This window comes from Salvelinus alpinus, chromosome 23, assembly GCF_045679555.1.
Source record: "Salvelinus alpinus chromosome 23, SLU_Salpinus.1, whole genome shotgun sequence".
In the NCBI taxonomy this organism is placed as follows: domain Eukaryota; kingdom Metazoa; phylum Chordata; class Actinopteri; order Salmoniformes; family Salmonidae; genus Salvelinus; species Salvelinus alpinus.
In genome coordinates this window covers 49,340,586-49,366,718 of record NC_092108.1, presented here as the reverse complement: position 1 = coordinate 49,366,718, position 26,133 = coordinate 49,340,586, and the positions used below count along the sequence as shown (strand labels likewise).

The 26,133-nt window shown below is 40.4% G+C and overlaps 1 protein-coding gene across 4 annotated transcripts; it reads right to left on the bottom strand.

Annotated features, from left to right (window-relative positions):
- Positions 1 to 1,662: 1,662 nt before the first annotated feature.
- Positions 1,663 to 24,404, bottom strand: phb2a (prohibitin 2a). 4 transcript variants are annotated; one of them, XM_071362653.1, is made up of 12 exons: positions 24,260 to 24,404; positions 21,935 to 22,064; positions 20,454 to 20,538; positions 20,075 to 20,154; positions 18,996 to 19,180; positions 18,526 to 18,655; positions 14,232 to 14,335; positions 12,849 to 12,926; positions 11,646 to 11,731; positions 10,652 to 10,839; positions 10,394 to 10,594; positions 9,930 to 10,067 (listed from the first exon to the last, which is right to left on the bottom strand). In XM_071362653.1, the coding sequence occupies exons 1-11, from the start codon at positions 24,278 to 24,280 to the stop codon at positions 10,401 to 10,403; spliced, it is 1,281 nt and encodes a 426-aa protein (XP_071218754.1). In that variant the 5' UTR covers positions 24,281 to 24,404; the 3' UTR covers positions 9,930 to 10,067; positions 10,394 to 10,400. The 4 variants fall into 4 exon arrangements, with proteins under 4 accessions (XP_071218755.1, XP_071218753.1, XP_071218756.1 ...); XM_071362652.1 differs by having other exon boundaries at positions 8,983 to 10,067; positions 10,394 to 10,839; XM_071362654.1 differs by lacking the exons at positions 9,930 to 10,067; positions 10,394 to 10,594; positions 10,652 to 10,839 and adding an exon at positions 1,663 to 1,774.
- Between the last annotated feature and the right edge of the window lie 1,729 nt (positions 24,405 to 26,133).

Genomic DNA, 26,133 nt, shown 5'->3' with positions numbered 1-26,133 from the left:
TAACTCTGATGTTTCCTCATGGGTAGCCCAAAAATTGGGTCGGAATTACAGAGAGAGCCCAGGGCAGATGAGTAGAAGTTGAAGTAGAAGCTGGAATTGGGTTAAGGAACTGCCGATCTGATGTTCAAAAGTAATTTTCGGTTGTAAGAAATAATAGCGGATACATTTGGTAAAAATAGAGTACAAATAAACGATCAAATAATCACAAAGTAGCTAAGTTGGGTCAGAGCTTGCAAAACGGCGGCCATCCAGTACAGCGCCATTTGGAAACAGAAAACTGTACTGAGATCAAATGTTTTATCGGTGAGAAAATTTGCAGAATGTCGGCCAAAATCCATCTTGCTCCATCTTCTCCCACTGGGCTTCCACTCATCAACTCTGAATGCTTCACGTTTATACATCTGGTGAAATATCTGACTCATTGTTCATCTGTGGCACCGCTATGTCTTCTTCAGTATTATGGCGGCCCAAACAAATGTGGTAGGTGCATGCCGCCACCTACTGTATTGGCTGTGTATCAGCCTACTATTCTGTAGTATAAATTCATTACACTATTCACCGCTCTGTCAACAGAGCTCGGTGCTTATCATCAGATGTGCTAGGTTTCGAAATGTGACTTTTTGGATATAATGTTAATGATATGTTAGAGAAAGCCCCCACTGAACGATTCAGAACATGAATAATCACATTTGTCTTGGTAAAATGTATTTTATACATAAGGAAGTGACATTTCATCGCCAAAGAAAATGTTCACCTTACTAATTACAAGCTCAAAATGCAACAACATCATTGAGTAGCAGAAGGTGAGGCTTTTGCTAAAGACAGTTAGTATTGTTGCTCTACTATAAACACATTTCTTTAGAACCTTATGATACATAGCGATGAGGGCGTCCTACAGGGCTAACTAATTGTTAAGATGTCATGCACATACTACCTTTGGCTTCACCCCGCAACTATCCGTTTATATTCAAAGGACCCCCTACACAGGAAGTTAACACCATTTCGACATAATTCCTGTCCTAGTGCGAAAATGCTGAATATGAATGCCCATCCATGATGTAGGCACACTGTTTGTAAAACAGGCCTCTGGCTTTATTAGTTCTGATTCTTGTGACTAATCAATTTGCCTCTTAAACTCTGAATATCAGCTACCCAACTTTATCAGGAGGAGTTATTCTCAGCCTGTTTGCAATGTGTTTACACAGCAGGAAATGCAGAAGTATTTTATTTTTTAGCTATGATCAGCTGTGTGAGTAGCCTGATTCGTTTTGGCTATTTGATCAGAGAAACCTGATGGAAAAAGTTTCCTTCACATTACATTGTCATACATTTTATCTTCAGCCTGTAGGCTACAGAAAAGGCCACATACTCTTTCTACCATATGCTATGTCTGCTACAGGATTTTTTACAGAATGTTGGTGGAGCACTGCAGCAATGCATCTCCCCAACAGCACCCTGGAGAGGTGCGCTGGGAATGGACGAGATCAATATTTTCCGTCCCTGCATTTGACAAAGTGGGCACTGCTTATGACAGGGCGGCATCAGGTGTCACCTAAAAAGCCCATATGCCACTGGTTGAGAAAAATGGTTGTGGTTTTTGGGCATAATTATATGAGGTTTTATGTGTTGTTGGAGGTGCGTCTTGGTCAGTTTAGCTCAGAAAATGCCGCCCTCGTCAAACTTCCATCCATATGCGGTTGCCTAATCCTGCCTAATGAGTGGGCCGGCGCTGCTGTCCATGGTTTACATCAGTCAGCCCGGGGAATCCTCGGTCCTGTAAGACACATGAAACACAGCTAGGTTCTCACTGCGCACAAACAGGTTGAATAAACATTGTTTCAAGGTAAATTGTCAACGTATTGTGACGTGGAATCTACATGGAAAATACATTGGATTTGAAAAAAGTAATCAACTGTTGTTTGAGGGTGAAATTTCAACCACAGGATTATGACAACGAAGACAAACGTTGTATAAATATGTTGAATTTGTACAGTACGTTATATCCACTATCAGAAAAAAACTATAGGCTGGGCAGCACCTCTTACTGAAAGAATTGATCTATCTACAGATACCCTTTGGCCTCCCATCCAGGGTTTTAACCAAGACCAGCCCTGCTGAGCTATGCTATTTCCCTAATAATCCTGTTTACATGGATACATCTGAAATCAGGCTACCTGACGGGACTTTTGATAAATGCAGAAAATCACCAATCAAAATAAACGTTCTACCACAGTGCCCATGTCATTTTTGCAAAGCCTATTTGATTCTGAGATCGGACATATAAAGTTTGTATGTGAAAACCATTTCTAAGATGCATACTTTCAGTTTTTCAGAACTCACTACACCACAAAGAGATGGAGGCTTGTGCAACCGGTGCTAGCAAATGCACAGACCAAATACACCCCTGAAACGTCGATTAAGCTGTTTACATGTCCTAATAATTTGAAAGAGTGCTCAGAAAAACAGCTGTTTTAATCAGCGTATGAAGTCTTCAACTATAGCTCTCCTAGCTGTGCCTTAAGTACACTTGTAGTTGTTGTGTTTGGAACACAGCCCTGCATTTATTATAATCCTCGATGTCTCATCTTTCAGAATACATTGAGTCACCTTCATTTACAGATATCCTCAGCCTGACAACCAAAAATGTGCAAAAGTTGCCCAATTACCGGGAGGGATGGGGGCACCTTGTTGCACACGGTTCTCAAGTTCAGAACGTCTGTCAGTCAAAACCCATACAGTGCTGTGAAGCGCAGAGCCAGAGCTCTGAGGTAATGTATAGCATGTTACCGTACAGCCACTACGTTCCAATTTAGGTACTTATTAGTGCCCAAATCTACCATTTTAAACCCTTATACGTGCACAAGTGTAAAGGATAAAAGAAATAGGACTAAATCAAACCTTTATTTAATGTGCATCTAAAGTTTGATTTAGCCCTATTCTTTAACTGTTATTTAAGGTTGAGATGGAGACGTGAATCCAACATACAGTATCAATTATTCATTAGTAGACAAACCGGAATTAAAGACAGACTAAAAGCCAATTTATGCTTGATCCAGCAATGTGGCCCGGAGACTCAGTACGGAGGGTGTCACGCAATTGTTGTAACAATGCGGAGGGCTCCGTATAGCTCCGCATTGACATGATTGGTTGACGGTAGGTGGGGGCGGGCGGGAGGTCCTGTAAGAAGTATGAATGCTCTGACTTCTGCGGAGGCCGCATCGCAGTAGATGCTATACGGACACTGCAGATGTCAGATTGATAATGCAGAGCCTTTAAGTCAGTGGCTATCCAAGCAGAAGATAAATATCCTTCAAATGTTGATGTTTGGTTGCGTTGAAGTGCAATAAATAGCCTACTAACTTGTTGACAGGTTAACAAATATGTTGTGTTCCCGTCTCCAACTCAACCAAAAATCATTTAACGATTAAGCCAGTTGCTCAGATGGAACTATCCAAGCAGTAGATAGTGATTTCAGAAAGTATTCATACCCCTTCACTTATTCTAACATGTTTTAGCAAATGTATTGAAAATTCTTAAAGTTGGTTGTTGATCATTGCTAGACAGCCATTATCAAATCTTACCATAGATTTTCAAGCCGATTTATGTCAAAACTGTAACTAAGGCCAGGAACATTCACCATCATCTTGCTAAGCAACTCCAGTGTATATTTGGTCTTGTGTTTTAGGTTATTGTCCTGCTGAAAGGTGAATTTGTCTCCCAGTGTCGTTTGGAAAGCAGACTGAACCAGGTTTTACTCTAGGATTTTGCCTGTGTTTAGCTCTATTCCATTTATTTTTATAAAAATAAACTCCCTAGTTCTTGCCGATGACAGCATTCCCTTAACATGATGCTCATCCATATCTTTATATATTCTTAATTCCATTCCTTTACTTAGATCAGTGTGTATTGTTGCAAAATTGTTAGATATTACTTGTAATATACTACTGCACTGTTAGAGGTATAAATAACATCTGCTAAACATGTGTATGTGACCAATAAAATGTGATTTGATGCCACCAAGCTTGAAAATACTGTATGAAGAGTGGCACTCAGTGATGTGTTGGATTTGCCCCAAACATAACACTTTGTATTCAGGACATTAAGTTAATTTCTTTGCCACATTTCATGTAGTTCTACTATAATGCCTAATTGTAAGCAGGATGCATGTTTTGGAATATTTTTATTATGTACATGTTTCCTTGTTTTCACTCTGTCTTTATTTTAGTATTGTGGAGTAACTACAATGTTGTTCTCCTATCACTGCCATTAAACTCCGTAACTGTTTTAAAGTCACCATTGGCCTCATGGTGAAATCCATGAGCGGTTTTCTTCCTCTCCGGCAACTGAGTTAGGAAGGACGCCTGTATCTTTGGAGTGACTGGGTATATTTATACACCATCCAAAGTGTAATTCAATGTCTCCCTTTTTTTACCCATCTACCAATAGGTGTCCTTCTTTGCGAAGCATTGAAAAACCTCCTTGGTCTTTGTGGTCGATTCGGTGTTTGAAATTCACTGCTCGACTGAGGGACCTTACAGATAATTGTGTGGGTTAAACACTATTATTGCACACAGAGGCCATGCAACTTATTATGTGACTTGTTAAGACATGTTTTACTCTTGAACTTACTTAGACTTGCCATACCAAAGGGGTTGCATACTTATTGACTCAAGACTTTAAGAAAAACATAATTCCTCTTTGACATTATGGGGTATTGTGTGTAAACCAGTGACAAAACATCTCAATTTAAATTCAGGCTGTAACACAACCGAATTTGGAAAAAGTCAATGAGTGTGAATACTTTCTGAAGGTACTGTTCGTCTAAATAGTGACGTCAGGGCTAGTTCAAACTGCAGGACTTGGTGAACAGGTCATGGGAGACAATAATGAATAAAGATGCTCAATCAAGCATGTGTATCTATAGTGGGTGTTCTTCAACTCTTAAATGCACTAGACCGTATTAGATAAAATCCAGAAAAATAAAAACAGACAATTGCAAATGTGGTCCCAATGTCTAAAAAGAGACAGCAAGGCTATTTCAAACTGCAGTAGGATGGTTCTCCTCACAGGTGAGTGAATCAGCCCATTATTGGTGAATAGCACTTAGTTGATCTCTGGGAGCAGGACACAGGAGAGCTGAATAGCACATGTGAGGCAAAAGTGAGATACAAAAATGAATAAAATAAATCACATCACAGCAAAGGAATGTAGTTTGTGAGCTAGAGGCAGGGTGCTCTACAATCATCCACGCCAACTATTGACAGGATAATGTGGCATTTCTTATTTGTAGGAATGATCTGTGAAACTCACTCCTTAGCCTGAAGGAATGAAATGTGTGGGTCCTGCCTTGATCACTGTATCAGACTTACACTACTTGTCCTATACATTTTTGTAGTCTTAAATTACTTGGAATAAACTGAAAGCTAAAATGCTCCTTTCCCCGGAATGATATAGTAGCTAGTGATAAAACTAGCTTAACTTGATAGTAGTTTGTTGGACGGAGTTCCCTCTCGAGATGTCACCAGCTGTCTACTACCTTAGATACGAATAACGTGAATATCAGACATGATCAGCAGAGATAGTACCATGGATAGTACACAAGATTTCATTGTTGAGTACTCAGCGGCGTTTGCCATAAAAGTAAGTATTTTGAAAAGATTTACAAGAATTGACATTGCCAACAGAAGTGTGTTCAGAAGAAATAAATACACTATATGTAAAAACAACCTCCTCCCTTGACAGAGATCAATCTCAAAAACTATAGCAGATAGCTTGCTACGGCCCACCACCTACAGTGCATTCAGAAAGTATTCAGACCCCCTGACTTTTTCCATATTTTGTTACGTTACAGCCTTATTCTAAAATGTATTAAATAGTTTTCCCCCCTCATAAATCTACACACAATACCCCATAACGGCAAAGCAAAAAAGTTTGAGATTTTTTTTGTTAATTTATAATAAAAAATTGAAATATCACATTTACATAAGTATATAGTTATTTTTAGGTCTCTCCAGAGATGTCCGATTGGGTTCAAGTCCGGGCCCTGGCTGGGCCACTCAAGGACATTTAGATACCTGTCCTGAAGCCACTCCTGCCTTGTCTTGGCTGTGTCCTTCGGGTCGTTATCTTGTTCGCCCCCAGTCTGAAGTCCTGAGAGCTCTGGAGCAGGTTTTCATCAAGGATCTCTCTGCACTTTGCTCCGTTCATCTTGCCTCATGCAGCACGAAATCTCCTTCGCATAGAGTTGATTAGGCTGTTGATTGCGACCTGTGGAATGTTGTCCCACTCCTCTTCAATGGCTGTGCGAAGTTGCTGGACATTGGCGGGAACATGAACACGCCGTTGTACACGTCAATCCACAGCAATGGGTGATATGTCTGAGTATGCAGGCTATGGAAGAACAGACATTTTCAGGTTCCAGGAATTGTGTTTAGATCCCTGCAACATGGGGTTGTGCATCATCATGCTGAAACATCAGGTGATGGCGGCGGATGAATGGCACGACAATGGGCCTCAGGATCTCGTCAAGGTATCTCAAATTGCCATCGATAAAATGCAATTCTATTCATTGTCCGCAGCTTATGCCTGCCCATACCATAACCCCACCATTGGGCACTCTGTTCACTTCAGAAAACTGCTTTACCCCCACGACACCGTACACGTGGCCTGTGGTTGTGACGTCAGTTGGACTGCCAAATTCTCGAAAACGAGACTGGACATTCTCTGGTGGACATTCTTGCAGTCAGCATGCCTTTTGCACGCTCCCTCACAACTTGAGACATCTGTGGCATTGTGCTGTGACAAAATTGCACATTTTAGAGTGGCCTTTTATTCTCCCCAGCAAATGGTGCACCTGTGTAAAGATCATGCCGTTAAATCAGCTTCTTGATATACCACACCCGTCACCTCTATGGATTATTTTAGCAAAGGAGAAATGCTCACTAACAGGGATGTAAACATGTGTGCACAAAATTAGAGTAATAAGCTTTTTGTGTGTGTAGAACATTTCTGGGATCTTTTATTTCAGCTCATGAAACCAACACACTACATATTGTTTTTGTTCAGTATAGTATGCCTTAAGGCAGTGTTCCCCAAACTCGGTCCTCGGGACCGCAAGGGGTGCACGTTTTGGCCCTAGCACTACACAGCTGATTCAAATAACCAATTAAAGCTTGATGATTAGTTGGTTATTTGAATCAGCTGTGTAGTGCTAGGACAACAACCAAAGCATGAGTCCCTTGGACCGAGTTTGGGAAACACTGGCTTAAGGGATAGTTCAGTCAAATGTCTACATTTATTTCCTTGTATTGAAAGCAGTCTAAGGACAAGGAGACTGCAACCCACACTCTGGTTTTTGGTTGAACTATCCCCAAACAGCTAATGTAAGCATTTTCTAACCAAACAATCAATGAACTATGCCTTTACAGAGCAACTGCCCATAAAAACCAACTTCTCAAAACTGACTGTGGCACCAGGAACATTTATTCAACTGTCAAATTTTGCTACAAAATGTAAATAGGAACATTTTGATCATAAAGTCAGTCTCATCCTAAACTGAGTTTTGAGATTTGTGGTCATGACTGCATTCCAACGTAAATGAAGGTTGGGTTTGTTTCAAACCTGCCCACAGCACACAAGTAATCATCAATTCACAGCAGCACGTGACCCGATGGTAATACCTGTGGTATATTTGGTTAAAACTTTGGATATCCCTAACGGACTAAGTTTAGGTAAATTACAATGTACATGGAACAATATGCAAATATTCCAATGATTTAAAAATCAAACCAACTAAATTGTAGAAATATAATATATACAAATATTGAAAGAACTTAATGTAAATTAGACTTGTTGCACATCTTTTAGTTGTCATTGTCTAATTTATTGACGGTTCTTAACTAGCCACGGAGATTGGTTTCACTTTGTGTACGTGAAACCAACTTTGCCAGATGAAGCTAATTGCCGAAATAATTTGGCTAACTCTTCCCACCTGCCGAACACACACCAAACCACACCCGAAAACAACTCACTTTTGTATTTTGTCATGGCTGCTAGTATTTCTTAATGAACCAAATCTAAAAACAAAGCCAAATCAGGAAGTGTAGTCACCCTTTAAGGGTGTGAAAAGTACTACCAAAATATCACAGGGTCAATAGTGACAAGTAGATCTGAAATCCAATAAATAGTAGCCAGTGTAAAGGAATTCACGCTGCATGCTTAGAGTACAGCTTCCCCTCGATTCAGCTCATACCGAGACGCCAACTCAGGACCTCTGCCTCCCAAACACACCACCCTCCTGAAGCGTTCCAACCTATCGCGCTATTGAAAACGGTCTTTTCAACGGCGCAATGGGCGACACTTCAGGCTAAGGAGTGAGTTTCACAGATCCCCATCTTCTACAAGGGAGCGTGCCCACTCAAATGTTTTGCTCTACAAAAATCACATTATGGCATCTGATAGGGTTGGGCGGTATCCAGAATGTAATACCGTCGTAGCGTTTCTGTACAATAACTGGGGTAAACGGTATTACTGGAAGTGCACACAATTTAGGCAACTGGGATCTTGATCCAGGAGTGGATTGAATGTCTTGTCTGGGTACCAGTCTTTTTAGCTAACATTCCACTCCATGTCATTGCCAAAAAGATACAAGCCTTTCTGCCATCTTCAGATATTAACATTGTACTATTAATGAGCTCAAGGAAGACAGGGTTATCGAACCAGGATCAACTCCTCTAACAGTTTAAACGATATTGAAATTCATACCGTCAGTATTTCAAAATACCCGGTATATCGCCCAAGCCTAGCATCTGATACACCCCAATTTGTTAAAGTAGCCAGTATAAGGGTTTTGGAACACACTGAAATACTTGCTGCAAACGTTGCATGGTATCATGACATCACAGGACAGCATGATATTATTGTGCATATGGGATTAAACAGTTTTGTATCAAGTCTGACGTTAGAGATTACGTAGACACACTGTTGTGATCCAAAAACATGTATTTATTCAAACCCAATTTGAGTGCTTCAGCCTCTAGTTAGGATTAAGAACACAGTAATGAAGACCTTTTTCCTCGAGCCAAGATGAACAAATAGTTTGAATTGCAGTGGAAAAAAAACATTTAAATGAAAAGGGGGGGGGGGGACATGAACCAAAGAAAATACATTTTTGCATTACAATTAGATGTATTACGCTGGTGTAACATGTTTCGTGACACAGGACATTAAGATTCATTGGTATTCATTCATGACACTTCGTGAAGATCCGGCATGACACTTTCAACAGGTATGAAACAGAGGTATAACCAGGACAAAAACTGCTGATGTTGAGTGTTACACAACACAAATATAGTAAAAGTACAGAGGAGCCCGTCTCCTAGAAATGTCAGAGTAGGACTCTGGTTGGTTCTCCAATGCATGACGTTGTCACATCTAAATTTAACCAAATAATATAAAGGCAGGGTGGTGATGACACTTGTGGAGTGTAAGAAACCACTGGGTTGCATCTGCTGTGTAGTTAGTCGATTTAGTGCCACTATGGAGTTGTTAACTCAAACCAGGGCCCACATCCAAAAAGCATCTCAGAGAAAGAGCGGTGATCTAAGATCAGGTCCCCCTTTCCATATAATCTAAAAGGCTAAACTAATGCTACTGTATATCAGCACACCAATTCGGAGGCTCTGTGAATACAGGCCGAGAGCTAGGCACTGTGACAAGGAGATACGGTACACTGGTCCTTACAAGTAAGTGCTCCTTTGTGCTGGTCCGTGAGGACCCCGGTACAATCCGGTTTCTATTAATCTGTGCATCATTACATTTAAATACGAGGTAAAGCCAGGCAACTGTAACATGATACCATATGTGGAAAGCCATTTCAAAGACAAATTGAACATAACATAATTCAAGTGAATGACTAGACAGAAAAACCTGTACGCATAGGGGTCTTCCAGGACCAGTGTTGAAAACCACTGTGTGGCGAAGAGGTATAATGTGTAGAGATGGCTCAAATTGAAGATACGGAATGCATACTCTTCAGGGACGCTTCCCTTTACCTCGGCAACGATAAACTGAAAAAAAATGAAAAAAGCATATCAATAAAAAGAGGAAACCTACATTAAGACAAGGCCGTTCACAAGCAATCAGATACAGTTTGATGATATTCTTTGTATATATTTTTAGTTAATCAAATAAAAAGGAGTATTCTTTCCCATGCATTTTACATTTACATTTAAGTCATTTAGCAGACGCTCTTATCCAGAGCGACTTACAAGTTGGTGCATTCACCTTATGATATCCAGTGGAACAACCACTTTACAATAGTGCATCTATTTACCAGTACCATCTCTTCACCACTGGGTAAGAAATTGTCTTAACCCCTCCCCATCCCACGCACCCTACGTTCAAGCCTCGCCATTTTGCTCCACGTCCCCAGGACCCGCCGCCGCAATATGGGGGACCAGGTATTCTCCTGCCTCACTCCATGTCTCTGGAACAACGACCATCTCATGGAACTTCAATTCATGTTCTTCCTCAATCTTTGGAACAGTCATGCTGACAATATCAGGGCTCTTCGAGACGTGTTGTTCCTCAATCCTTGGAAGCGTCGCAGGGACACTGGCTGTCTCAGGGCTCTTCAATTCTTCCTCAATCCCTGGAAGCGTCACAGGAACACTGGCTGTCTCAGGGGTCTTCAATTCTTCCTCAATCCCTGGAAGCGTCGCAGGGACACTGGCTGTCTCAGGGGTCTTCAATTCTTCCTCAATCTCTGGAAGCGTCTCTTGAACAGCCTTGCTGATAATCTCAGGGCTCGTCCAGCCTATTTCTCCCAACCTGCTCAAACTGTTGGGGCATTTAAAGCAGGTCCAAAGCAGCCGTTCTCATCTCAAAAATCAAATCATTTCTGGGTAACAATTAAGTACCTTGCCAATGATTGCTTTCAATTAAAATATTTTTTTTAAATTTAAAAATTGCTTCTTAGCAAAGAGCCATTTCTCAAGCAAGAATTTTGATAGGACTGTCTGGGAGTGGTCTGAGTGGGGAAAGGGAAAACCGAAAACTAGCTGTTATTAGCAGAGAGACTTAACGGTCTTTCTTATTGGTTTATTAACTACTTTACCGACTGGTTATGTCACCAGGCAGGTCAAAACTCCATCCCACCAAAACAGTCTAAAATTTCACAGTGTCTTTTCAAAATGCTCTTATACTAAAAGGGCATCATAACTTTCACAATATCACAGAATTATTCTAACCTCAGTGTGCAAATATATATAAAACAGGGAAAATCACATTTTTGACTACACTGAGCTTTAAGGCTCATTTCCACCCCTGGCCCACCTTTCCCCTTTCGTCAACTGTGTATATCATAGTCTTATATTGTCATATTTCTTGTTTGTTATATTTTTATTTCATTTTAAATACGATTATTTATAATTTAATGCACTTTGAGATTAAAACTAAACCAAAGTGCTATTATACGAATACAATTAATAAATTAGGGCACACAATGGAAAATGTTTTACAACATGAAAAACCAGGAGTGTTTCTTATTGGACAAGTCTAAGTAATTCCGCCCTGTTTCAGCCCGTTCTATTTGGTGCCTAATGAAATGGGCCCAGGTAAATAGGAACAGTGTTAAGGGAACCTACTTGCTGAAGCTGTTGCTTGTGTTGTCCTGGAGGTTCAACACAAGGTTATCTGCACTCAGGTACACCTTGTTCTGCGATGTTGCCACCTGGAGATCAAACACACTAGTCAGTAGGGTTGGGTAATGTCTGGAATGACATTGTCCCATCGTCCTGTCCAAACATCGTGGATATACGATTGTGTCGTAAAAAAATAGATATATTTGTTGCACACAGAGGGCACAATTTGCGGGAAAAACGCAATTTAAAAAGGCCTCATTGGTTATATCAGAACTGTGATTTGGTGCATAATGTCATTCTTCTTATTCAAATGGTTATGAAAGGCACAAACAATCTCATTAAATAATTGTTCAAAACAGTGTTAGGTGAAGTTATTTTTTAATCTAATCCAGGCTGCAGAATGATTTTCAAAATTGGAAGGGCTGTTTCTCTTGTCCATAAAAATACTCAGTTAGCCTACCTTTTGAAAACAAATATTATAGTCGTATCAAGTGTAGGCTATTGTCATTTCATCTTGCTCATCCGGGTAAGCGCATTTGCAATATTCTTTCTTCCATTAGGTTGCTTTTCGACAGTTAAAAAAAAGAGGGGAAGTGACGGGATTTCACCTAGTAACTATAGTACAGCCTGCCTTACGCTAAATCAGAAAAAAACGACTTGGTGGGGGAAAAAAAGCACATGTTCGCAAGTTTTGCAGTTCTTCGGTTTCAGGCCGAATGAAAAAGGTGAGCCAGCAGACCTGACCAAAGTCACTTGCAGAATATGCAAAAAGATTCAGGGCAAAGGATGGACAGACTACAAACCCCCCATCAACATTCACAAGCGAGTTATGTTCCTTGCCAGAAACCTTTAGATAGGCCTAAGACATTGTAAAAAAAACTAGACCTAATGGTTTCTCATTGCACTTAAATGTAGCCTATAGGACTATAAAAATCCAGCTGCATCCTACTTTAGAAAGTGATCATTGTGCACCATCTAGTGGAAAAACATCACTATGGCCCTTTTGACCACCATTCCTTCCTTCCTTGTTTGTTCACTGATCGCACACAAATGCGCACACAAATTGATCGATGTAACAATGGTTTCATCACATAGCTTTCACCAATCCCACCATGTCAGATTAGGTAAGGGAGGAAGAAAGAATGCAATCTTAAAGTATTTAAAACAGGACCTATGAGCGATTAACAAAAAGCTGGATTTCCGTACCGTCTTGGCAATGTTCTGAGCCGCTCGGATCTTCCGGAGTTTCAGGTAGCCAGGGTTCTTTGTCACCGCCTCACCCAACTACAGTTACACAAATAAGGAAAATGCAAATGTGTTAATGTATGCCATCTTGGTTCCTCAATATACCCCAGAGGGCATAGCCTAGTCCACATCCAGCAGGTTTTACTGGTCTGACTCTGGCTTTGCCTATGATCCAGCCATGATCCCAAATCACACTAGTCAACTCGTTAAGCTGGGTCAGTTAAATGTGGCATGCACATGTCCTAAAATCACCAGAAAGGTATTTCAAAGAGTGAATGAAATTAGGATAAACCCAGTTCACTTGTTCTCTTTAGTCAATGATGTGTAGACCTGAAATGGTTCATGCTTTAAAAAAGAAAAAAGGTGAACAGAAGGTACCTTTAGTGTATTCCATTTTAGCCAAACATTTCATGACAAAAAATAAAGCCTGACAGACATCGGCTGTGTTTGAAAACATCTAGAAACGTAAATAAGTGAGCAAAATGTAGTATCCACTTGATCTCGCCAAACACTTCAGAGCGGTCAGAGAGCTTAAAGCGACAATAATATAGATGTAAAGTTCCCAAGGTAGACAGGAGCTCATCACTTTTGAGACTAAAGAAGGTCTCTGGCATCTTGTTTGAGATGGAACTACAACTGATGTAAACAGAGGAACTGAACATCCGTTTGGAGAAGTCAAAAATGAAGCATTGCTTTTACAAAATATGGAGATGCATTACTCCCTGCCTGTATTGGATTTTAAAAAAGAATCAATGAACAGTCTCATACCTGCAGTGCCGTTTTATTCAGCATTACCATCTTATCTAGGGTTGCAAAATTCTGGCAACTTTCCCAGAATTACCTGGTTTTCCAGAAATCCTGCTTATTCTGATTCCGGGAATCTTCCAAATGGGATTTCTGGAAAACGACCAGAATTTTGTAATACAAATCTTATCTATACACCACTGGAGACTGGACACATCTGTGAGATTAAAATTAAGAGCAAAACCACACTCTAGTGTTTAACCTAAAAACCACAAGTGTGTGATGTGCTGCCATAGAAATAGATAAAATAATACATCCATGTCTATGGATACAGCAGTGTGTGGACTCAGCTGTATGGTAGACCAACACGAGTGCAAGGGAAGGGAATGTGTAACAGCTGGTCCAAATCGCTCCCTAAACCCCCATTTGGCCTAAGCCCTTCAATATTTGCAGATCTGTAAAGGCAGAAGCAATATTGTAGAGGTTCTTCCACTAAACCTATCCAGACCCTTCATATATAACATTAAAAAGTTAGGAAGAGATTTGGGACCGGCTTTAGCTGTGAGTGTTGTTGAGTGGAGTCTCCTCTTCAGAGCTCACCATTTTAGCAGCCTCTGCCTCTCCTTCAGCCTGGATGATCTTCTGCCTCTGGTCCTGCAAGGCTTTCTCCACATAGAAGAAGGCCCTCTGCGCCTCCTGCTGGGCTGAAAATACAGAGCGAAGTGGTCACATTACCATGACAAGAGAAATGATTCCAGAACTTTCTTTACTACATCAGACAAGATCAATGAACCATAGCCTAAAGCAGGGCTGCCCAACCCTCTTGGAGCTCTACTGTCCTGTAGTTTCAGTCCAACCCTAATTTAGCATATCTGATGCAGCTAGTTTTGTATTTATTATGGTTCCCGATTAGCTGCTGCCAAAGCAGCAGCTACTCTTCCTGGGGTCCAGCAAAATTAAGGAAGTTTATATAATTTTAAAACATTACAATACATTCAGATTTCAAAACACACTGTGTGCCCTCAGGCCCCTACTCCACCACTACCACATATCTACAGTACTAAATTAATGTGTATGTATAGTGCGTATGTTATCATGTGTGTGTATGCGCCAATGTTTGTGTTGCTCGTGGCATGTCTTGTGAGGTATGCATGGATGTCCGAGCTGTGTGCGAGTAGTTTAGACAGACAGCTCGGTGCAGTCACCATGTCAATACCTCTCATAAATAAAAGTAGTGAAGTCAATCTCTCCTCCACTTTCATCCAGGAGAGATTGACATGCATATTAGATTTCTGTGTACATCCAAGAGCCAGCCGTGCTGCCCTGTTCTGTGCCAATTGCAAGTTCTTTTTTGTGGCACCTGACCACACGACTGACCCGTAGTCCAGGCGCGATAAAACTAAGGCCTGACTTGTTGATAGTGTTGTTAAGGCAGAGCATCACTTTATTATAGACAGACTTCTCCCCATCTTAGCTACCACTGCATCAATATGTTTTGACCATGAACGTTTACAATCTAGAGTTACTCCAAGAAGTTTAGGCATCTCAACTTGCTCAATTTCCACATTATTTATTACAAGATTTAGTTGAGGTTTAGTGAGTATTTTGTTGCGAATACAATGCTTTTAGTTTTAGAAATATTTAGGGCTAACTTAATCCTTGCCACCTACTCTGAAACTAACTGCAGCTCTTTGTTGAGTGTTTGTGTGTCATTTCAGTTGCTGTAGAAGGTGACGTGTATAGTGTTGAGTCATCCGCATATACACACACTCTGGCTTTACTCAGTCAGTAGCATGTAGCTAATAAAAAAAGCAAAGGGCCTAAACAGCTACCCTGGGGAATTCCTGATTCTGACTGGATTGTATTTGATAGGCTTCCATTAAAGAACACCCTCTGTGTTCTGTTAGACAAGTAACTCTATCAACATTATAGCAGGAGGAGTAAAGCCATAACACAAGTTTTTCCAGCAGCAGACTACGATCAATAAAGTCAAAAGCTGCACTGAAGTCTAACAAGACAGCCCCCACAATCATTGTATCAATTTCTCTCAGCCAGTCAGTCAGTCATTTGTGTAAGTGCTGTGCTTGTTGAGTGTCCTTCCCTATAACCTCTTTGGGCCAGGGGGCAGTATTTTGATGAAAAGCGTGCCCAAAGTAAAACTGCCTGTTTCTCAGGCCCAGAAGCTAGGATAAGCATATAATTGGTAGATTTAGAGAGCGTTTTCTAAAACTGTTAAAATCATGTCTGTGAGTATAACAGAACTCATTTGGCAGGCGAAACCCAGAGGACAAACCATCCAGGAATTTTTGTTGTTGTTGAGATCACTGTGTATTCAATTGGTTTTCTATGGGGAACTAGATATGAGGCACCTGGTTGCAGTTCCTATGGCTTCCACTAGATGACAGTCTTTAGAAATTGGTTGATGTTTTTTCCTTTAAGAATTTAAGTAGTAGCCCTTTCCTTTTGAGTGTCAAGCCAAGTGTACTTTGTTTGGTGCGCGCGCCCTGGAACTCGCTCCACTTTCATTTTATCCGCTATTGAACACAGTATATTCCGTCTTAAATTTTATGATTATTTATGTTTTAAAAATACCTAAATGTCCTTCCCTATAAGCATGCTGAAATTCTGTTGTCAATTTGTTTACTGTGAAATAGCTTTGTATATGGTAAAACATATTTTTTTTGCTAAGGGTTGGTAACAGGCGGATTGGTCAGCAATTTGAGCCAGTAAAGGGGGCTTTACTGTTCTTGGGTAGTGGAATGACTTTATCTTCCCTCCAGGTCTGAGGGCACACGCTCTCTAGTAGGCTTAAATTGAAGAGGCAATATCGTCTGCTATTATCCTCTAATTTTCCATCCAGATTGTCAGACCCATGTGGCTTGTCATTGTTGATAGACAATTCTCACCTCTTCCACAATGACTTTACGGAATTCAAAAGTACAATTCTTGTCTTTCATAATTTGGTCTGATATACTTGGATGTGTAATGTCAGCGTTTGTTGCTGGCATGTCATTCCTATGTTTGCTTATTTTGCCAATGAAAAAGTAATTAACTTCTTATGGCTGCAGGGGTAGTATTGAGTAGCTTGGATGAAAGGTGCCCAGAGGTGCCCATAGTAAACTGCCTGCTCCTCAGTCCCAGTTGCTAATATATGCATATTATCATTTGTATTGGATAGAAAACTCTGAGGTTTCTAAAATTGCTTGAATGATGTCTGAGTATAACAGAACTCATATGGCAGGCAAAAACCTGAGAAAAAATCTAACGAGGAAGTGGGAAATCTGAGGTTGGTCGATTTTCAACTCAGCTCCTATTGAAGATACGGTGGGATATTGGTAATGTTGCACTTACTAAGGCTTCCACTAGATGTCAACAGTCTTTAGAACCTTGTCTGATGCTTCTACTGTAAAGTGGGGACAAATGAGAGGGGAATGAGTCAGAGGTCTGCCAGCAGCCACGAGCTGACCATGCGCATTCACATGAGTTAGCTCCCGTTCCATTTGCTTTTCTGAAGACAAAGGAATTCTCTGGTTGGAACATTATTGAAGAATGTTAAAAACATCCTAAAGATTGATTCAATACTTCGTTTGTCATGTTTCTACGGACTGTAATATAACTAACTTTGTCCGTAGTTTCCGCTGGACTTGCCCGCGCGTCGTGAGTTTGGAAAGTGTACTGAACGCTAGTACAATTAGGACATAAATAAACATTATCGAACAAAACAAACATTTATTGTGGAACTGGGATTCCTGGGAGTGCATTCTGATGAAGATCATCAAAGGTAAGTGAATGTTTATAATGTAATTTCTGACTTATGTTGACTGCACAATATGGTGGATATATTTGTGTCTTGATTGGGCTCTGAGCGCCGACTCAGATTATTGCATGGTTTGCTTTTCCGTAAAGCTTTTTTGAAATCTGACACAGCGGTTGCATTAAGGAGAAGTGCATCTAAAATTCCATGCAGAACAGTTGTATCTTTTAGCAATGTTTATTGTAAATTGATGTGGCTTTCTGCAAAATCAAAGGATGTTTTGGAACTTCTGAACGTAACACGCCAATGTAAACTCAGATTTTTGGATATAAATATGAACTTTAACAAACAAAACATACATGTATTGTGTAACATGAAGTCCTATGAGTGTCATCTGATGAAGATCAAAGGTTAGTGATTAATTTTCTCTCTATTTGTGCTTTTTCTGAATCCTCTCTTTAGCTGGAAAAATGGCTGTTATTCTGTGAAAAGGCACTCTAGGCTATTTTTAAGGACACGTAAATGTGGCTCTTCTGAAAAGGTAAGAAACAATCTAGCTGGTTGGTCAAAATCTTGCTTTTGTATGTAGGGCGCTGTCCATGGTGCTGAGAGTGCAGCGGAGAATTCGTACCAACCGGTCACTTCTTGGTCATTTCCTACAATTGTAGGAAATTAGCTTTCCTGAAAAAAACAATTTAAGCTCCATGGCAAAAATGTATAGAATTGCAGGAAACTGGCATGAAAATGCAACATTTTCATTCAGCTCCATTGCAGAAGATAAGCTTTGAAACTGCAATTTCTCTCTGCTGCCAAGTTACTATTTTTACTTATTCTTTGTTCCGTGTATGTTTTTTCACCGCTCAACACTTATGGTGAGTCGCTACTCAAAAGACACTTCAACCGGTGGGTCACGAAGCAAAACATTTTGGGGAACCACTGATCTAGAGTGCAGTCTATGAATTTGAGTGGTTACATTTCCCCAGTCCCATCCGTCAGCTGTATCCAAAAAGTGGGGGCCCAATTCAGTTTTTCAAATACCAGAATGTAGTTTAGCATTTGCAAAATCCCATAGAGTTCTGGTAAAAAGTAGTGTACTATATATATATGCAATAGCAAGTGTATGAGCGTGAGCCTCCTCACCGACTTGCTTTGCTTCCACCGCGGCAGTGTACTCCCTGCTGAAGCTCAGCTCGGTGATGGCCACATCGTCCAGGATGATGTTGAAGTCCTTGGCCCGTTCAAAGAGCTCCCGCCGAATCATCAGGGACACCTAACGACAGAAGAACCCTTTTAGTTCCATTGGTCCATCATTCTAAAATGCATTTCGATTGGCAAACAAAAACCTGTTCCAAGTGAAAAGGCCATTACTGAGCTCAATTCATTAAAGTACATTCAGTAAGCTGCAGGTGCATGGAGCCAGGACAAATGTAGTGTAAATGTTTGCATAATGCAGAAAAGAACAGACTCAGATCTAACAAAAAAAATTGGATTTAACAAAATGAAAGGTGATAAAGTGCATACCGGTAGTGCAAAAGTCTAATAGTGCAACTACAACTTTACCATAGCACTTTAAGAGAAACAGCATTCCCAAACCACCCCTTCCTGTATACCTGAGCTCTCTGTGTGATGAGCTGCGAGGCGTTGAACTTGGCCACCACACTCTTCAGCACCTCATTGACGATGGAGGGCAGCACCTTCTCATCGTAATCCTTGCCCAGCCGCTGGTACATGGCAGGCAGGTTGGAGGCCACAGGACGGGACAGCACACGCAGGGCGATGTTCACCATCTGCAGGTCTGTACCGAGACAATAAGGAGGAGAGAGTCAGAGCCATTTTAGGTGATATTCAAGACTCAATAGGGGAAAGGAGATACCTAGTTAGTTGCACAACAACGCATTAAACCGAAATGTGTCTTCCGCATTTAACCCAACCCCTCTGAATCAGAGGCAAGGCCTTATCAACGTCCATGTCATCCGCACCCGGGGTGCAGTTGTTTTTGGGGGGTTAACTGCATTGCTCTAAGGCAGAACAGCAGATTTTTTCCATCGTGCCGGCTCAGGGATTCAAACCATCAACCTTTTGGTAATTGGTCCAACGCTCTTAACCACTAGGCTAAAATGGCTTTAAATATCAGAGTGGTCCTTTAACATAGCCTCCATTCACTGTTTGCCAGTCTTTCCTTTTCTATGAAAATAATGAATGTACTTTGTCCAATATTTTTTCCACTCGCCTCACTGCAGCCAGGAGGTAAGATAATGTTTTGAACACATTCTGTACGGACAACAGCAATAAAAAATACATTAAATCCATCCTGCCATGGAATCAATGTGTTGCAATAGCAACAGCAGGAATAATGGACCTTGTTACAATTCAGTAAATCTGGATCTAGTTTTGGTGAATGTCATTCTACACAAATACACAACTGTTTAGAATGGCCCAGGCCACTGACTGAATTGCTGTTTGCTGAATTGCTGAGTCAATCAAATCACAAAATTATTTTTGTACAGATGTTGTTCCTAGATGTGTGTACAGATGTTGTTCCTAGATGTGTTCCATAAACAAAACTGAACAGCATCTCATATGCAACAAAGAGGTTTTATTTCATCCCAAGACAAAGGATAACTTTCATCAGGTTTAAATGTTCAGAAAAACTGTCCCCTGCAGACACATTAGTGTCCAATCAAGTCACCTTTGCTTCCGGTTAGGGACGATATCTTTCTTGGTCTCGCCCTTATGTCATAGATGACAGGGTACTGGAACCATGGTATCCTGTCAACAAGAATGTAGAGTGAGGATAATGAATATAGCCTTGTTTAAACAGTCCACCAAAGATATGGATCACCCTCATCCCCCCGCTGTGAAAACAGTTCATGGTCGTTCGTGTTCATTAGGGCACACAACCGAAAACAAAACGTTTCGCAAAGGAAAACGAAAATGAGTTTCTTATTGGACATGTGCAGGTAGTCCCTACCCATTGCAGTTTTCCTCCATTATGAGCCTAATGAACACGACAACGCTCTGCCCTGCCAGTCAAGGTCAAAAGGTGAGTGATAACAAAGGACATGTACCTAAAGTGGAGCCCTTCAGAGAGTACCGTGTCCATCTGCATCCCACCAATCCTGTTGAAGATGATGGCCCTCTGCCCACCTTCCACTGAGGAGAAAAGGAACAACTCATGTAAAACCAGTTGCAGTACAGTTTAGCAATGACGCATCAAAACATGGTCCAGGGGTAATTTGCATCCCATGGTAATGAGGACCACCGATGCAATAGCGTTAATAGAAAACTTCATGCTGCCCATCTCTGCATGATTGAAGAAAATGATCTCCGTCTGGTCTTTTTAAAAATGGCGGGTGCGGAAGCAAAACCTACTGCGTGATAGGGGCAGATAAGCTGTGGGCAAACTGCTTTTTTCACCCGATCTGTCCAACTTATCACCTCTAAAATGTAAATAAAACACTAAAGATTTCTATGTGTCATTACATACGTATTTGAAGGTTTGTGTCAAATTTGAATAGGGTTTTTAGGGCGGCGCTAAAGTTATCTTCAGAAGTAAACAGCGTCTGTTGCGGCTTTTAAGAGTCATGATGGCTTGCAGTGATGATGCAAAAAATGAATGCATTCAGTTGTACAATTGACTAGGTATCCCCCCTTACCCTGTCACTATCCCCTTCTTGTTTTTAATCTGCAAGAGAAGTGCTACAACTGGTGGAGAGAGGCTGTACGACAGAATAAGTTGCATTATGCATGCTGTACGGTATGTCATAATTTAACGGACAGCGTCAGAGTGGCCAGTTTTTTCAACTTTCTCCAATACTCATCGGGCTATTACCATGTCAATCAACGCTAGAACAGAAACGTAGTTCACACCCCAGATTGTAGCAACTGTTGGCATCAGTCTAATTTGTTTTCATTGAAGCCGTACGGAATGGGGTTTGTCAACAGTAGCTGGCTAGTTACAACAACCGTATCATGAAGGCAAGCACATGGACTAAAGGAACTGCACCAACTGTCTTGCTTTTTGTAGATTGCATATTTCGGAAAGCTAACTAAACCGACACATAAGCCCAGACAGTAAGTGTTACTTTTGTATTAAGTCAAAAGACGAGTTAATTTATGCGTCAGTCCAGCACTAACTAACAGCTGTTAGCACATCAGCAGCAAAGGATTGCTAGCTAGCTAGGCTAACTACCACCCTGCTGGCTAGATTTACAAGGGTTAACTAGCTAAGTGAGGACGTGATAAGGACAGGCCTGCTTGCTCGGTGAACTGTACTTTTGATTATTTCAAATGTTCTGGCAGTGCAGGCCACTCATCAAACCACCATACTTTCCCCCATTATAGCACTGAATGATATTCAATGAGCAGCTCACGTAGCGCCCTCTTCAGGCAACCATTGAATATTTTCGAACATTAACACATTTAAGTTGCAGGCGTATTTGTTCATTCTATCGGCACGATCGGTGGAATAAAGATCGATACAAATAGACATCTGTAAAAGGCTAACCGATAAATTGGTCAGGCTCTAATAGTATGTCTTGTCCTTTACCTGTGTATGTGGTTTCCTTGACACCATAGGCAAGTGCTCCTGCCCCTATAAGCAGCTTGACCCCGAGACCTGCACCCCTTGGACCAGAGCCCATTCTGCCAGCAATCTGCCTCAACTGCTCTAGCAAACCCTGTAAAATGAGGGAGAGAAAAGAGAAAGCTCAAACAATGGCAGCTTACAGGACAGTCAGACAGAGATTACATCAGTCACAGTGGTAGCTAGCTGGACTTTAAGAGCATGTGGTTATCACATAATGGAGCAGACTTCAAAATAAATTGTTTAACATCTACTACTAGAAAAATCTGTAGATATTGTTATGATGTTCTGGTTAATCAGGCTCTAATACACAATTAATTGGTATATACCACCCAAGACATTTGTGGGCAAAATTTTCCTTACAAGCCACAATGTTGAATAAAATGACATTTAAACTTACGATACCGTTAACGTCAGCGCGGTTTCGCCTTTTGCTACTCAAAATTTAACAATATCCACAAGAGGTTATTCTTTACCCGAGTTAGGCACGGAGGTAAAGTTATTTATCTTTGATATTCAATTCATGACAATGAAAGTGGTACATTCGGAATCAGGGCAGAATATAAAACTCATTTTACCTTGGTGCCAACCAACCCATATAGAATACCACAGTTTGAGTCATAATACCCATAAAACCTTGATGGCAAACAGGGAAATAGTTCAAATTCACCATATGGGAAAGCAAGCATACCCTGGCATTACGTTTTGACAACCGTTTAATATATTCACCTGTATTTACCCCCCCCAAAAAATGAAATGCTAATTGATTGCTAATATAAAGATGTACATATGCCATGATCTGGATGAGACTGCTGAATCAAGGCAAAGGGAAGAATCTCTGGATTAACTATCTAATGTCAGCTAAATGTAGTTTTGAATATATTGGCCAAATCTCTTTAAAAATGGACAATTCTGTAAACTGTCTTGTGCATGATTTGAACTGACACAATAGAGCCCCACATTGGTGGTGTCATAATACCCATAAAACCTAGCGGTCAAACATGGAAATGGTTCCAATCGTTTTTCCACCACTCATTTTTCCCATAAGGGATTTTAGAAACACTTAATATAAAGGGCTGTGTTTCGTGTAGCCTTACCCAGGCGTGATGTTTTGATAACCATGTAAATCTCTCTCAGACAACCTGACTTTCATCCTTATATTCGACTCCATTTACTTTCAGATGCAAAACTGCTAAATTGGCATCAACATAGAAATCATGCAAGACTACAAATCCCTGCAAGGTCCTGCAGGTAGGTCATCTCTAGCTGACACCTTTGCTAAATTGTGTCAATTTAAAACGTGCACAAGACAGTGCACAGAATTGTCCATTTAAAGAAATGTAACCAATTTATTCATTACTACATTTAACTAATATCAGAGAGATTCTTACATTTGGCTCGTTTCGGTAGTCTCATCCATATCATGGCATTTGTAATTCTTAATGATGGCCACATTAGCAGCTAGCTAATTAGCATTTCATTTTGGGGGAGTAAATACAGACAAATATATTGATAAATCACCTTGTCCCAGAGAGATTTACACAGTTATCAAAAGGTCATGGTAAGGTAAGCCTACATGAAACCGAGACCTAATTTTAAGTGTTTCTAAAATCACATATGGGGAAAATAAATGGTGCCAAAAAACTATTGGAACAATTTCCCTGTTTGACCGCTGTGTTTTATGGGCATTATGACACCTCCACAGTTGAGCTCTACCTGCCCATCTCTAAAAAAAAATAAGAAAAAGTTTACTGTGGATATTTTGTCTCAAATTTCGAGCAGCAGGACAACACTGGCTTGTAAGGAACATTTACGATTTTGCACACGTCTCAGGCTGTAACGATATAACGTTACGAATTGTGTTTTACAGCCTGATTCATCAGACTAGTGTCATGATATCTTCGTGGCAACCTTCAACTTCATGCTTTTATAATGGACAGTTACAAAACAAGTGGGTGTGGACTAACGTTAGTAACGTTAACTAGCAAAGATTCTCAAATGGATACGCTTAATGCAGTATACTAGCACCTGACTTTTGAACATCGGTCTCAGGCAGGCTAATATAGTTACTATCTATAAGAATATTTGTCTCAGCTATGAATGGTCTATCTTACTAGTTAAGTCAGCTATCGTTCTCATTCAAAAGCTAATGCTAGTTTGCATAGCTAGCTAACATGCTTGCTTCTACGGCGTTCCGTTTATGTTCATTATTGCACAAGACAAAGTTAATTACACAAATAATGTAGCTACTGTATTCGCTAGCTGCTAAAAATGACGGTTTCAACTTACACCGGGCTCTTTATTCGCCATGCTGCGTTCTTGCTGGAAAACGTAACTTGAAGTAAATCGAAGGTCGCGTGTGTTGAAAGAAGCACTTCCTGTGGGTGGAGCATTATTAAAAATGTAGGCTTTATTTATTTCAGCTAGCTAAACCCAGCTGCTGCTGCAAACAAAGGCTCAAATTGCACAGATTCCAGTATGATGCAATCCAGTATGCTGAAATTGTACAATTATTACAAAACGGAGGTAAAGCAATGGTCTCATTCTGAAATGTACAGAAGTTGAATTCACTGTAGACAATTACATTTTACACATTGCACATAAATTTGACTCAAATGTATCCAGTCCCTATATGGTCTATTGGCCCCTATGAGTCTCTAAAGCCTTGTTCACACTGGCAGTTTGAAGTAACTCAAGTGTTCTGTATATAGCCGAATTGAATCTGATCTTTTTCCTGCAGTCTGAACAGCATAAAAGCACATGCAATCAGATATTTCTAACCACCTTCATAGGTAAAATCAAATTGTATTGCTCACATACACGTGTTTAGCAGATGTTATTACGGGTGTAGCGAAATTGTGTTTCTAGCTCTGACAGTGCAGTAACATCTAACAATTAATATCTAACAATTTTACAACATATACCAAATACACACAAATCTAAGTAAAGGAATGGAATTAGGAATATATAAATATATGGACGAGCAATGTCAGAGCAGCATAGACTAAGATAAAGTAGAATAGTATAGAATACAGTATATACATATGAGATGAGTAACGCAAGATATGAAAACATTATTACGTTTTTACCTTTATTTAACTAGGCAAGTCAGTTAAGAACAAATTCTTATTTTCAATGACGGCCTAGGAACAGTGGGTTAAATGCCTTGTTCAGGGGCAGAACAACAGATTTGTACCTTGTCAGCTCGGGGATTAGCCCAACGCTCTAACCACTAGGCTACCTGCCGACTAGTGTTCCATTTATTAAAGTGGCCAGTGATTTCAAGTCTATGTACACTACCGGTCAAAAGTTTTAGAACACCTACTCATTCAAGGGTTTTTCTTAATTTTTTACTATTTTCTACATTGTAGAATATTAGTGATGACATCAAAACTATGAAATAGCACATATGGAATCATGTAGTAACCAAAAAAGTGTTAAACCGATTCTTTAAAGTAGCCACCCTTTGCCTTTGACAGCTTTGCACACTCTTGGAATTTTCTCAACCAGCTTCATGAGGTAATCACCTGGAATGCATTTCAATTAACAGGTGTAGCTGTGGAATTTCTTTCCTTCTTAATGCTTTTGAGCCAATCAGTTGTCATTGGCTCAAACGGTGGTATACAGAAGATGGCCCTATTTGGTAAAAGACCAACTACATATTATGGCAAGAACAGCTCAAATAGGCAAAGAGAAACGACAGTCCATCGTTACTTTAAGACATGAAGGTCAGTCAATCCGGAAAATGTCAAGAACTTTTAAAGTTTCTTCAAGTGCAGTTGCAAAAACCATCAAGTGCTATGATGAAACTGGCTCTCATGAGGACCGCCACAGGAAAGGAAGACCCAGAGTTAACTTTCCTGCAGATGATAAGTTTATTAGTTACCAGCCCCAGAAATTGCAGCCTAAAAATATATGCTTCAGAGTTCAAGTAACAGACACATCACAAGCATTTCGCTACACTCGCATTAATATCTGCTAACCGTGTGTATGTGACCAATAAAATTTGATTTTGATTTGACATCTCAACATCAACTGTTCAGAGGAGACTGTGTAAATCAGACCTTCATGGTCGAATTGCTGCAAAGAAACGCCTACTAAAGGACACCAATAATAAGAAGAAACTTGCTTGGGCCAAGAACACGAGCAATGGACATTAAACT